Source organism: Diospyros lotus, chromosome 14 (genome assembly GCF_014633365.1).
Source record: "Diospyros lotus cultivar Yz01 chromosome 14, ASM1463336v1, whole genome shotgun sequence".
Taxonomy (NCBI): domain Eukaryota; kingdom Viridiplantae; phylum Streptophyta; class Magnoliopsida; order Ericales; family Ebenaceae; genus Diospyros; species Diospyros lotus.
The window spans coordinates 13,662,126-13,675,169 of record NC_068351.1 but is presented as its reverse complement, the minus strand read 5'-3'; the positions used below and the strand labels follow the sequence as shown (position 1 = coordinate 13,675,169).

General features: G+C 36.9%; 1 protein-coding gene across 2 annotated transcripts in view; it reads right to left on the bottom strand.

Moving 5' to 3' along the window:
- Nucleotides 1-8,008: 8,008 nt before the first annotated feature.
- LOC127789980 (YTH domain-containing protein ECT1) overlaps nt 8,009-13,044 on the bottom strand; it is a 39,901-nt gene continuing 34,865 nt past the window's right edge. For both annotated transcript variants that reach the window (XM_052319138.1, XM_052319137.1), the window contains exons 7-8: nt 9,037-9,249; nt 8,009-8,788 (exon numbers count right to left, since the gene is read on the bottom strand). In XM_052319138.1, coding sequence (XP_052175098.1) covers nt 8,420-8,788; nt 9,037-9,249 — 582 coding nt within the window. In that variant the 3' untranslated portion in view covers nt 8,009-8,419. The remainder of the gene's footprint in view (nt 8,789-9,036; nt 9,250-13,044) is intronic.

Sequence of the window (13,044 nt, the reverse complement as noted above, 5' to 3'; positions counted from 1 at the left end):
AATTATCTCTATTAGGGAATATTATCTTTTGTCCCCATGGAAAGGGGATCAACCTCTCTTTTTGAAATATATCTTATCTCCTAAGGGAAAGGCTAACGGACATCTATAAATAGAGCACAGTCTCTACAGGTATGGGGATCTGATTCCTAAGGGACTCTTTTATTATCTTCCATTACTATTATACTCCTCAAAAATCCGTGAACTGACTTAAGCGTCGGAGGGATCACGGGGACCGAGTCCCTCCCCTTTTTTGCAGGTACTTGGTCCGAGACAGAAGAAGGTGATTGGTTCCGCATTATCAATTGGTGCCCACCGTGGGGCCCTCGTTTTTCTTTTTGTCTGCCAAGTATAATCTCAAGCCACTCGAAGCACAATCAGATTGAGTGGGAAAGACAAGGTTTCACGTATGTGGCCTCATTAACGGTATGCTCCCTGGTTTAATATTTATACATCGATCACTGTTACATAAAAGGAAAAAAATAGATGAAGGCACTATGCGTATCAACTATTAATTTATGTGTGTAAAGATCAATTTTTGTATGTGTCAATTTTCGCTGTTTTCCCATAAGCTTGGCTCTTATGTGACCTCATTAACGGCTTCCGAAAAAATGGGAGAAGAAATTGGGAGCGGTAATCCAGGAGAAAGAAGATGTTCATCTTATTTTATAGATCCTATGAGGCTTGATTTTGCCATCTTATGCGGCTTTATGTTAAAATAAAACCTTTTAGAGGCTAGGAAAAAAAGACAAGCAGAATCAATGGATGAAGTTTCACGGCAGCAAGGTACTGCTAATTTTTCTAATCCATTGAGTCTATGTGTTTGTTTATCATCGTTGCTTATTAATTGCACTTGTTGAGGTCAAAAACCTCAAGATGATGAAGCTTGATTTTGTTCATGTTGTATACATTATATTTTTCTGGCCTATCTTTTGGGCTACAACGTCAATAAAGGGCTTTTCCAATAAGCATAGCATCTTTTTCTACCCATGGGGGTTTTATTCCATGACGGCAGCAAGGGCCAAATTGGGCTAGCTCCGAACCCTCAAAGAGATGGCCAATGGTTAGTATGATGCATCTTTGCATGACAAGACGGTAGAGATGGCTATCGGGGACGTAGGCATCAAGACCGAACCGCGAAAATAAAATATGAATATTATTTTGGATTGCGGACGTAGGCATTTCGCCGAACCGCGAAGACAAAATACGAGCATTATTTCGGAATACAGATGTAGGCATCAAGACCGAATCGCGAAGGCAAAATATGAACATTATCTCTGATTGCGGACGTAGGCATCAAGCCGAACCGTGAAAACAAAATATGGATGTTATTTCGGATTGTGGAAGTAGGCATTTCGCCGAAAATAAAATATGGATATTCTTTAAAATCCCGTCATCAACTACAATCCAAGCCAGCATGTGCACATGAAGACCGAGGGTCTGAAATGCCTTGACAACGCAAGAGTAAAGGATCAGATGTGATCCTCGGGGGGCCTCGAACCCCCAAACACTCAAAAACAAAGGATCAGATATAATCCTCGGGGGGCCTCGAACCCCCGAACACTCAAAAACAAAGGATTAGATATGATCCTCGGGGGGCCCCGAACCCCCGAACACTCAAAAACAAATGATCACTTATGATCCTCGAACTCTTGACAGCTCAAAACTGAAGGTTCAAAGGGGACCACCCCTACTAATTAAGGCACCAGTTCGGAGGCTACGAACCTCCACCAAATGAAGACCAAAGAGGACCACCCCTACTGATTAAGGTACCAGTTCGGAGGCTACGAACCTCCGCCAAATGAAGACTAAAGGGGACCACCCCTACTGATTAAGGTACCAGTTCGGAGGCTACGAACCTCCGCCAAATGAAGACCAAAAGGGACCACCCCTACTGATTAAGGTACCAGTTCGGAGGCTACGAACCTCCGCCAAATGAAGACCAAAAGGGACCACCCCTACTAATTAAGGCATCAGTTCGGAGGCTATGAAACTCCGCCAAATGAAGACCAAAGAGGACCACCCCTACTAATTAAGGTACCAGTTCGGAGGCTACGAACCTCCGCCAAATGAAGACCAAAGGGGACCACCCCTACTAATTAAGGCACCAGTTCAGAGGCTACGAACCTCCGCCAAATGAAGACCAAAAGGCATCAGTTCGGAGGCTACGAACCTTCTCCAAACGAAGACCAAAGGGGACCATAGCTTCAGCCAACGGCCCCGAAGGCAACGCACGCAGCCTCAACCAACACAGCTTCGGCCAATGGCCCCGAAGGAAAAGCACACAGCCTCGACCAACACAGCTTCGGCCAAACGGTCCCGAAGATAAGGCAAGCGGCCTCGGCCCCCATAGCCTCAGCCAGCGGCCCTAAAGATAAGGCACGCGGCCTCGGCCACCATAACCTCGGCCAGCGGCCCCCAAAGATGAGGAATGCGGCCTTGACCAGCATAGCCTCGGCCTTAGGCCAAAAATAATGATAATATATATATATATATATACTAATTTAAGAGCTGTTCCCTTTCTACCATAGAAAAATCCCCGAATGTCTCTATCACCTCGAGCGACCTAATCACCCTCTGCATGGGAAGAGTGAAAGGGCACTGGAAGACTTAAAAAGCGAATTCAGCATCTGAGACTGCTAACCCAATTTTTAGTAGAACTTTTTTACAGAGGCTCAGAAAAACAGTGACAACTACTCCTTCAACTGCCCAACCTCCTCACTCGATCAGCTCAAGGAGTGGGGGGCAAGTGATGAAGGAATATTTACAGGGGGGCAATTTTACTGTACTACCCCTGGGAGGTTACCATTAACTTGGAGCCATGTGTGCCAGTAAAGGCCAATATGCGATCGCCACGTGTCAAGTCTTAGGAGCTCTACTTATCCTTATAATCTTTATTATGATTTTGAACTGGCAAGAGATAAAGAGGAATATTCAATCAACCAATAATATCTCTAAATATCCCAAGAATTATCTCTATTAGGGAATATTATCTTTTCTTCCCATGGAAAGGGGATCAACCTCTCTTTTTGAAATATATCTTATCTCCTAAGGGAAAGGCTAACGGACATCTATAAATAGAGCACAGTCTTTACAGGTATGGGGATCTGATTCCTAAAGGACTATTTTATTATCTTCCATTACTATTATACTCCTCAAAAATCCGTGAACTGACTTAAGCGTCGGAGGGATCACGGGAGCGAGTCCCCCCCCCTTTTTTGCAGGTACTTGGTCCGAGACAGAAGAAGGTGATCGGCTCTGCATCATCAGGAACCAAATCTATATTGGAGTATGGGTTATGTTTGTTACCCATGAAATAACCCAATGAGGATGAACTGGAATTTTAAAATCTCCAATTTTTCTAAAAAATATTTGTGTGATGTGATTTAAGATATAATTATGATATCAAACAAGTTGGGATGACTCAATTATGGGCTCTAAGAAAATGACTTAGCTTAGGCTTAACTCATTCATGGGATAGGTCGTCTAACATAAGTATGTCGGGCAAACTCATTTTTTAATATAATTTTAAAATATTGCACTTTAAAAAATCCTATAACTCTTCATTTATTACACTTTTTAGGGTAGTAAATGAAGAGAAAAGAGAAAATGAGAGAACAAATTAGAGGAAATAGAAAATGTCTCTCCGACAAGTTAGCATATTTCAAACTTTCTTTTGGTAGTCTGACTTTGAAAGAGAATTTTCAATCTTCTTTTTCTTTTGGTTCTTATTCTAATTTTCTAGTACTTTGCTCTTTTAGAAGTTCTCTTTTACTTAATTCAACCATATCTTATTAGGATCATATAGCAATGGCATCACAACCTAAGAGAAAGAAGGGGAATTGGGTGTTTGTAAAATTTAAAAACTTTTTAGTAGGATTTGAAATGAAATGTCAAAATAATGAAACACAATCAAAATAAATGCAAAAGGGACACAAGCGATTTATAGTAGTTTGGCTAATCTAGCATAATCTACTCCCTTAGATCTTCATTAAGAGTCTTCAAACAATCCACTAAAATTTCCTACCATACTTGGTAGGCCCTCTAACAATATTGATAGAAATACAAACCTTTTACCAAAACCCAATAGGTTCTCTAGCTCACAAACTATAAAATACGAGAATGATACAAAAGAGAGGATGTAAGAATAGATATTCTTAGTTACAAGATCTCTCAAAATAAACATAAAGTTTGAACAAAATGGTACAAATAATAATCAAAGTCTTTTGAGAAAAAAATGATAAACAATTGAGTATATGAAAGATTGAGCACTTAAAATCTCGTACTAAATTCTCTTAGATATCTTGAATGATCCACAAGACCTCTTTTTATAGTGCTTGGCGAGCTATTTAAAAAATATAGCGATTTATGGTAGGTAGCTGCACTTGATGACTTGAGAAACTAGTCGTTGAAAGACTTTGCAATAAAAACAGTTAACATATCTAAAGGATCAGTCAGCAAGTTAGTTCTCAAATTCAAAAGGCTGTCAACACTTGATGAAAGAACAGTCGACAGTATTGAAGAGCGATCGACAATTCATGATGTAGAGGCGGTCAACAACAAACTACCAAGAGCATGACTTTTAGTCGGTCGACAGCCAGAAGAATGTCGGTAAACAACTTGTCCAAAACAGTCGACAACACACTAAAAGTGGTCAACAGATTGCCTATGCAAAATAAGAAAATTGCTACAATTTTAAGCACATGCAAAATTATTTTTTATACAACATTTTTAATCAAAGAAAAACATAATTTTTCAAATGCCATCAAGAAATTTGAGAATAAGATTTTTGGCATTGTATTTGCATAATGAAATTGATTTTCAATTTGGTGCTTAAAAGAACATATAAATTTAATTAGGAGTACCAAGTTAAGAACCATTAACAAAATAATTTCATCATTAAAATACAGTTATTTTTCATCATTAAAACCATATCAAAAACAAAATATCATATCCATTTCCTTCATATGTTTAAAACGCATATGCCACAATTTAGTGATATTAGTATTTGACAAAAAAGAAATAGTAATAGTAGAACACTACAGAACATATAATTTTTCATATTGCTTTTGACATTTCATTACAACAAAAGCATCTCTATTAACCTTAATGACTCTATATTCACTAATGAACTTGTATCCATTCAAATCAAGAATATTCAATGAGATAAGATTTCTCTTAAGGTCAGGAACGAGTCTGACATTAGTTAAAATTCTAACAATGCCATCAAATATATTAATTTTAACTGTTCTAATGCCAGTAATTTTATAAAAAAAAATATTTTTCATCAACACATCACCAGTAATCAAAGTTTTATATGTCAAAAACTAATCCCTATTAGAAGATATATGAAACGTGCAATTTCAAGTCTTGGTTGTAATAAGTATGCATACTTTTATAAATAAATATGAAAACATATACGTGTGTATATGTGTGTTATACTAAATCCATAAGAGAATAGGTATACAAGTTATACTAAATAAATACATAAATAAAATTCAAAGTTAGTAAAAATAATGCTCAATGGTAATTTTGATAATCATTGCTAGATTGATAAAAATTTGGGGAACTACTGCACTACAATGCTCAATGCTCAGTCCATCCATTGCTTGTACAACTAGGAATGAATGATAAGACTTTAGGACATAAGTTGAGCGATTGGATGAATAATATATATGTGTTAATCTGGTGGGTTGCGAGTTCAATTTTTGCTCTGCACAAGGTTCAAAGGATTAACCTGCGATTTACTTCTTCTGGCATAATCAAGGGCACCAACATCAAAAGGTGCATAAGAGTGATTATTCCAAAAATAAATGATGGATTGATTGGGTGAAGGGCAACGAGAGTCATCCATGAACCTAAATCAAGTTGAGGAGTGGAAATCAACACCAATCCATCTCCCCATTTATTAAATTATCTAGTAAAATTACATTGAATTCATCCTAAACTCACTTTAAATTTTATTCAAATGTAGGATTAAAATCAAAATAAAATTAGTAAGAGTAGCAACTTATAACATATAATTAAGATCATAACTCTCTTCTTAGAAAAGAGAAAAATTATGATTGTAAAACTAAAGTTTAAAATCAAAATAACAATTTTAATATATTTTGATCATTTACAAGCATAATAACTTATCTATAAATTAAAATATAAATAATAACTTAAAATGTTGATATATAAATAATGAGTGTATATATATATATATAGGTTTAGGATGAGAATTACTATACTACCCTCACACCCTTACTGCAACTATGCTTTTTTCACTTGAGAGTTTTTCTCAAACTTTGAACTCAATCCCTAATTAATGAGGGAAAACTCGGGGTGTTTAAAAATATCGTTAAATCATAAAAATTGATTTTATTGCATCACACCTCTTGATTTTTTTAAGAAAACGATTTGAGATGGTTTGAGAAATTCACAAATAGTGCAATTTGCGATTTGATAAAAACACTTTCAATTTTTAACCGAATTGCCTGATTAGTCTAACAATATAAAAATAAAAAAAATAATTAATAGTTAATTGATTATGCTTTAATTGGTTATGCTTGATGTTTGAAATTTAGTAATTAGTAATAAGTTTATCATGCTTGCTGTTTGGACTTTAATAGTGATGGCATGTTTTAGAATAAATTTTTGATTTAGTTGTAATTTGTTTAAACTATTTACTAGTATAGTTTCTCTTCTTTCTTTTTTTTTCCTTGTAAGAAAGTTAATTTTGAAGTAAAAAACTCAAAATATATTAAAATGATCAACCAAAAATGTTGTAGGTTTAATTTGTTAAATCTATCATGCCCAAAAGAAAGCCTGCTCGAACAAACCATAGAAACTGTACCATATTTTGCAACTGCGGTTTATGAAGACTAAATTAGATCACACAGTTTAGAGTAATAAATTAAAAAATCACATATATAATTTAACGTATTAAAAGAGCTTAGACCGATCAAACTGCACCGTGAACATCCCTAATGAATATGGTTATATACAGAAATATCAATTTATATCCATCCTTGGATATAAATTTGTATAGGACTCAAGAGGGTCATGGCCTGCATTTCCCCACCTGTGTATACATAACATATACATATGGATAGTTGAGATAAAAAGAGAAACAGGTTGTAATATAAAGAACAAGAAAGTTTAAAAAATTCGTAATATTCTGATAAATCAGTTTAGAGAGAAGGGAGGGGTATTTTGAAGTTTTGAACTGTTCACGAACAATTTTGTTTGTATCATAATTTTCTTTTAAAGTTTAATATCGCTAAATACTATTTAATAATAAGAATAATATAATACAACTTTAAAATATATATATATATATATATTTACTTTGCTTTTTTAAAGCATTAAGAATACTTCCAGCTTTTCCATCAAACAAACATCAAGAGTAAAGCACACATTTCATCCAATATGAAAGTTGGAGAGGTGCAATGACTTGTATTGAACTCTTGATTTGGATAGTTACAAATGAAATGATCATTGTAATGTTTTTATGGAAAATTTTTTATTTTCCACTTTCTAGAGTTCTTGAAAGAAATATCTCCCATACTCTAAACTAAATGCATTCAGATCTATCTCCCTCTAAAACATATCATATTATAATATTATTATTATAAAATATGCTATCATCATCGAGAACAAACCAGAAATTTCTCTAAGTCTTTGATATTCCACGACGACAATCATGACATCATTCATGCAAGCCACAGTATTCTGCTCTATCACAGTATATTATATATTGGGCAAGATGATATTCATCATCCCCTCTAAAATTGTTAATTACGTGCCAAATCGAAATAAGAAGACATAAATACCATCCTCCTACATCTTAAGATTAGTGGAAGCAAATTTGTGAAGCAACAGCCAACAGGATATTAGTTTGTGTCTTGAGTAAGGAATCTCAGACTTAATCATGGTCTTAGCACCGAGTACAGAGTTTTTAAAATATAATAATCATGCTATTTCTGGATTGATAAAAAAAACAAAAAAGAAAAAAGCTAATGCAACATGAAAAACGAGTGCTCTTTGCTGCATCCATTTGGTCAAATTTACAGTACCAAGAGACATCGACATCGCGGGCTCAGAAGGTTCCAGAAATATATTTTCTCATTAACAGCTCATACCCCCAATATTAAAAGCAAAAACAGGCCCCGCGAAGGGAAGAAGGAAGGAAGGAAGGAAGGAAGGAAAATGAACCCCAAAACAACAAAACAAAATAAAAAACAAAGCACTCTCAGGGAAGAAGCAGCATTCAGCAGTAGGGATATGCAACAAATATACAAGAAAGGGCGGGCGTCCATCAGCCAGCCAGCCAGCCATGTCAACAACTCACCGGGAGGAGGAGGCCCCTTCATAGCCCACTCTGATGCCAACTTCCCCATATCCAGCAGAAACAACCAAAAGCGCGCGAACAACTTGCCTAGATGGCGGTAGACACCACTGCCGACATACCATTGTCTTCAACTCTGTTGTTGATGGAGCCATCGGATGCAGAGGCACTTCTCTCGGTCACCACTGGCCCTTCTTTACCAAACTCCTCCAGCCTGACAACCTGAGCAAAACTCTTGGACATTGGCTTGAGCAGATTGTCGGTAGATAAGGCGACAACCTTTCTCTGTTCCTGTCCTCCAACTACCCCCATGCCTACCAAGCTGGCCTGCTGCCTGGCCTTTCTTTCTTGCATCGCCTTTTGCCGGTCTTCATAGAAGTCAAAATCATCTAAGATGGACATCTCGCTTTCATAGTTCTTGAAAATGTTCAACATTTCAATACCTTGCTTGAGCTTAACCTGCAATGGTTTTAAGTTGAGGGATACGTGTAGGCAGTTGTTTCTCGTTGAGAGCAAAATAATAAGAAGAAAGAAGAGATCTCAAGGGGTATACGAAATAGAGAGAAACCGAGGTGATCTGCACCTCAAGAAAGATTAACTCTCCAACTAATATTTTAAATTTTCAAATATTAGTTCTATCCTGCCACCTCAAGTTGTGGCTCAAGAAAGATTCTACACATTTCTGGAATTTCAAACTGACTTCTTACCTCCTGAGTGTCTCGGCTGTTGGTTACTGGCTTATTGTCATTGTTTTCAAGCACAATGTGGCGAAATTGACTGTTCGGAACATCTTTAATGATATGCCACTTGACAGGGAACTGGCCACTCCATTTGTCTTGCTGCCAGTAGTCGACACTTTTATCAAAGTCTACAGGTCCAACCATTTCAGCCACTCCACAGAATTGGGCACTAGCATTCACCTGTATATTATTGGGACAAAATGAGTGCCGGAATATATGCATAAATCAATCCCTTGCAGATAATTATTTACCAGATTACGGGATAGCACTATAAAGGCTTAAACCAAATTTTATACAGGTCAAAAGCATACTCAAATGCTGGCTATCAGCCAACAGACGCTCTGATAATTTTTCTGGGCTTTAGGTCTTGGAAAGCCCTAGCTCTGCAAATGGATGGTGGAGATGCTTAAACTTATAACGCTAGCAACAAGCAGGCCTTCCATAATGATACATCTTAACATATCATTCCTTTATTGAAAACAATGATGATGCTACATGCTGACATAAGCCTCACTACTGCCAGATCAACAGATAAAACTTATAAGGAAATACCAGTACAGCAAAGGACTAAAACAAAATAGGAGGATAGATGGTCCAGTAACAATTTTCCAAGAAAACCAATATCCAATTAGACTTCGTGCATTTCAATAGAGTCGTTATTCCGTAGCTTAATTTAATCTGCACTTTGATTTAAGAGAAAAATGTTCTATACATCATGTGTATTAAATTGGATTTAGAGAAAATTTTCATCAAATCAAAGTGTCCTAGAGGAATTTATGGGCACCTTAATTCTGATCAATATCAAAATTATCAACAAAACTTAAAGACATTTTTTAATACACAGATTAAAAGTTCAATTAATGGAGAACCAAGCAAGGTGGTTGCACCCCTGTACACTAGCAGTATAAAAATCCTCCAGATATCATTAACTGACAGGTAAAAGGGATCCTTTCTCCAAGCCAAGAAAATAAACTACCAACCAAAATATATATATATATATATTTATATATCTTTAAGACTGAGAGCTCAGTCCTCCAAACCATCAAAAGAACATCTATTTATCTCGCAGCAAACGCACATCATAGAGAAAGTAATTGCTTAGGATTTCCAGTCTCCTAATCCTAAAACATCCACAAGACCGATGATGAAAAGAGACGTTACACTAGCTTCCAACATTCAAGCAGCTCCTAAGATAGAAAAGATAAAACTCTATACCTAAAATTTGCATAATAATCAATCAAGAAATTGACACCTATGCCCTCTTGCTTACACATAGAGCAACGACTTAGAAGTATGTGATAGCACTTAAGCCCTTAGGGCCCTTTCCAAGGAAAATCAGACCAACCACAAGCAGAAAGACGAAAGTGGAAGGAAAAGAATTTGAAGCCACCATTTGGCAACGCTTTCAATGTCATGGAACCAAAGCATCTTGTAAAGATCAAGCTAGACTGAAAGGATGTCAACAAAGTCTCCGTTCATTCCACATCCCAATCCTGCAAATGCTTCATAACAAGGGGAACCAAACCCTCCATCCCTGATGAGATCCAACAGTATGCTACAAGAGCATCTTTGCGTAGCATAATTCCCAGAGCAATGTCTAATCATGCCAACCATCCTGCCAAAAATGGATCCTACAACCATACCCTACATTATAGGGAACCAGAACTACATCCTAAAAGTACCTTTTCCAACCCCCACCTCAAATATCTCCCCCCCCCCGGGGCAACAAAAAAAAGGGAAAAAAAAAACTCAATTTTTGCACTACCACTCATGTCAACAAACAACCATTCTCTCATGAAACCTCCCAACCAGTTTCCAATATAGCCTTGCTAACAGGGATAAATCTGAAATACTCAAGCACCGTCCATAGGATGAAGAAGGGCACAAAATAAGCTTTTCAGAAAATTCTTCATAAGCTTTTCAGCCTCCTAGATACAAAAGTCAGCACATCAACTATGGGCACAAAATAAGTTGCAAGACTAGAAAGGACACACTTGGTAAGAGTAAGTTGACCCTTGGAGATATATTACCCTCTTACACAAAGCCAAATGCTTCTCAAATTTCTCAAATACTCCATCCACACTGAAATGGCTTACAAAAGAAGAACCTAGAGGAAGCCCCAGACACACTCTCTCACTCTTATCAAAGCAAAGATCCACCTGGCACCCAGATTAGTAGGCAAGAGGTAAACCTCCAGCACACTTGAAATCCCAAGTAAATTTTCAATGTTCACCTTGCAAATCAAACCATGAATTAAGCTCTCAAGCATTAAACAATACAATAAGCCTTCTTCCCACTATGTAGATTTGACTACATAGATTTTAGTTTGTTAATAATCATTTCTATCTATGACCATATCTTTTATAAGACTCTTATAATCCAAGTCATGCCCAAGAGCTTCCTGCCAAATTTTTCTCAATCGTTCTCTACATTTTGTCTACTAACTTCTTCCATTCCATCTATCCTCCTCATAGGAGCATCTATTTTTCTTCTTCTCACATAATCAAACCGTCTTAATCATATCTTACACATATTATACTCAGTAGGAGCTATTCAACCTGATTATAGATATTCTCATTTCTAATTCTGTTTTTTCTGTTTTTTCTCTTGTGATCACGCATCCACCATAACATTCTCATCTTAGTTAAGCTCAAATTTTGCACATGTTGGTTCTTTAGTATCAAACATTTTGTGCTATACCACAGAGATTCAAATAAACCTCCTCTTTAGCTTTAAGGCCTAAATTCACATTTAGATACCCAAACTAAAACAATAATTTCTCTTCCACCAATAAAAGCCTTTATTTACTTCGAGATTATATTACCATAGCCATCCTTAGATGAAGAACGCCTAGGCAAGAACCTAATATAAACTCCTCCCAAAGAATATTCAAATTGACCTTGACCTCCTCCACATTGTCAGGTCAACTCACTAAACTAAGCTCCCTATCTGACCCACCCTCTTGTCACAATCCAATCCCATATTGGTAGTCTACTGGGGAAATATTGGGTATATTACTTAGTCCCATGAGCCTATATGTCACCTTTAGCAAGCACTTTTGGGTGAGAATCCGAGGTGTTATAAGTGGTATCAAAGCTAACCTAGGACTAATACTACGTGGGGAAGTGTTTTGACTCAAACCTAACCAGAAAGTAGTTTTTAATCTGACTTGGGTTAGATTGATCAATATAGTATTTTTGGCCTAGGGAGGATGCCAAGTATTGAAGGAGGGGAGTTTATCACTACCCAATCCCTCATCAATAGTTTACTAGGGAGGTCTTATATACTACTTGGCCCCATGAGCTGTAAGTCACTTTTAGCTAGCATTTTTCAATGAGGCCCTGTGGTGTTACAAATGGTATCAAAAGTAACTCAAGACCATTACTGTGAGTGTGGGACAGGAAAGTGTAATGAATCTAACTTGGGTTAGATTGATCACTATGAGATTTTGGGCCTAATGATAGGGATGTAAATGGGGCCCCAATTAACCAATTTACATATTTGTCTCAATAAATTTTCAAATAATCTTATGCCTATATCCCATCTTCATACTTGTTCCAATTTCAAATTGGGTAATTGGGGACCCATTTACACCCCTATCTAGCGAGGACACCAAGTATTAGAGGAAGGGAATTTGTCACGATCCAATCCTATAGTGGTAGTTTACTAAGGTGGTCTTGGGAATATCACTTAGTCCTCTGAGCCCATAAGTCACCTTCAACTAGCACTTTGGATGAGGACATATGATGTTACACCTCTGCAAGCCCAAAATTCATCCCTCCCTTATGAATTCCCACATAAATAGAAGAAGAACCACAATGAACCTTCCTCCCCTTCTTGAATCTTTGTCCACTCAAATTACAGTCAAAATCCAACTTAGATGGCCACCCACATGTCAGATCTTAGAAATCTGACAAGAGTTCTCGAGAATTCTGAGGAGAATTCTAGAGAATAGGGTAGAATTTGAAAGAGAAC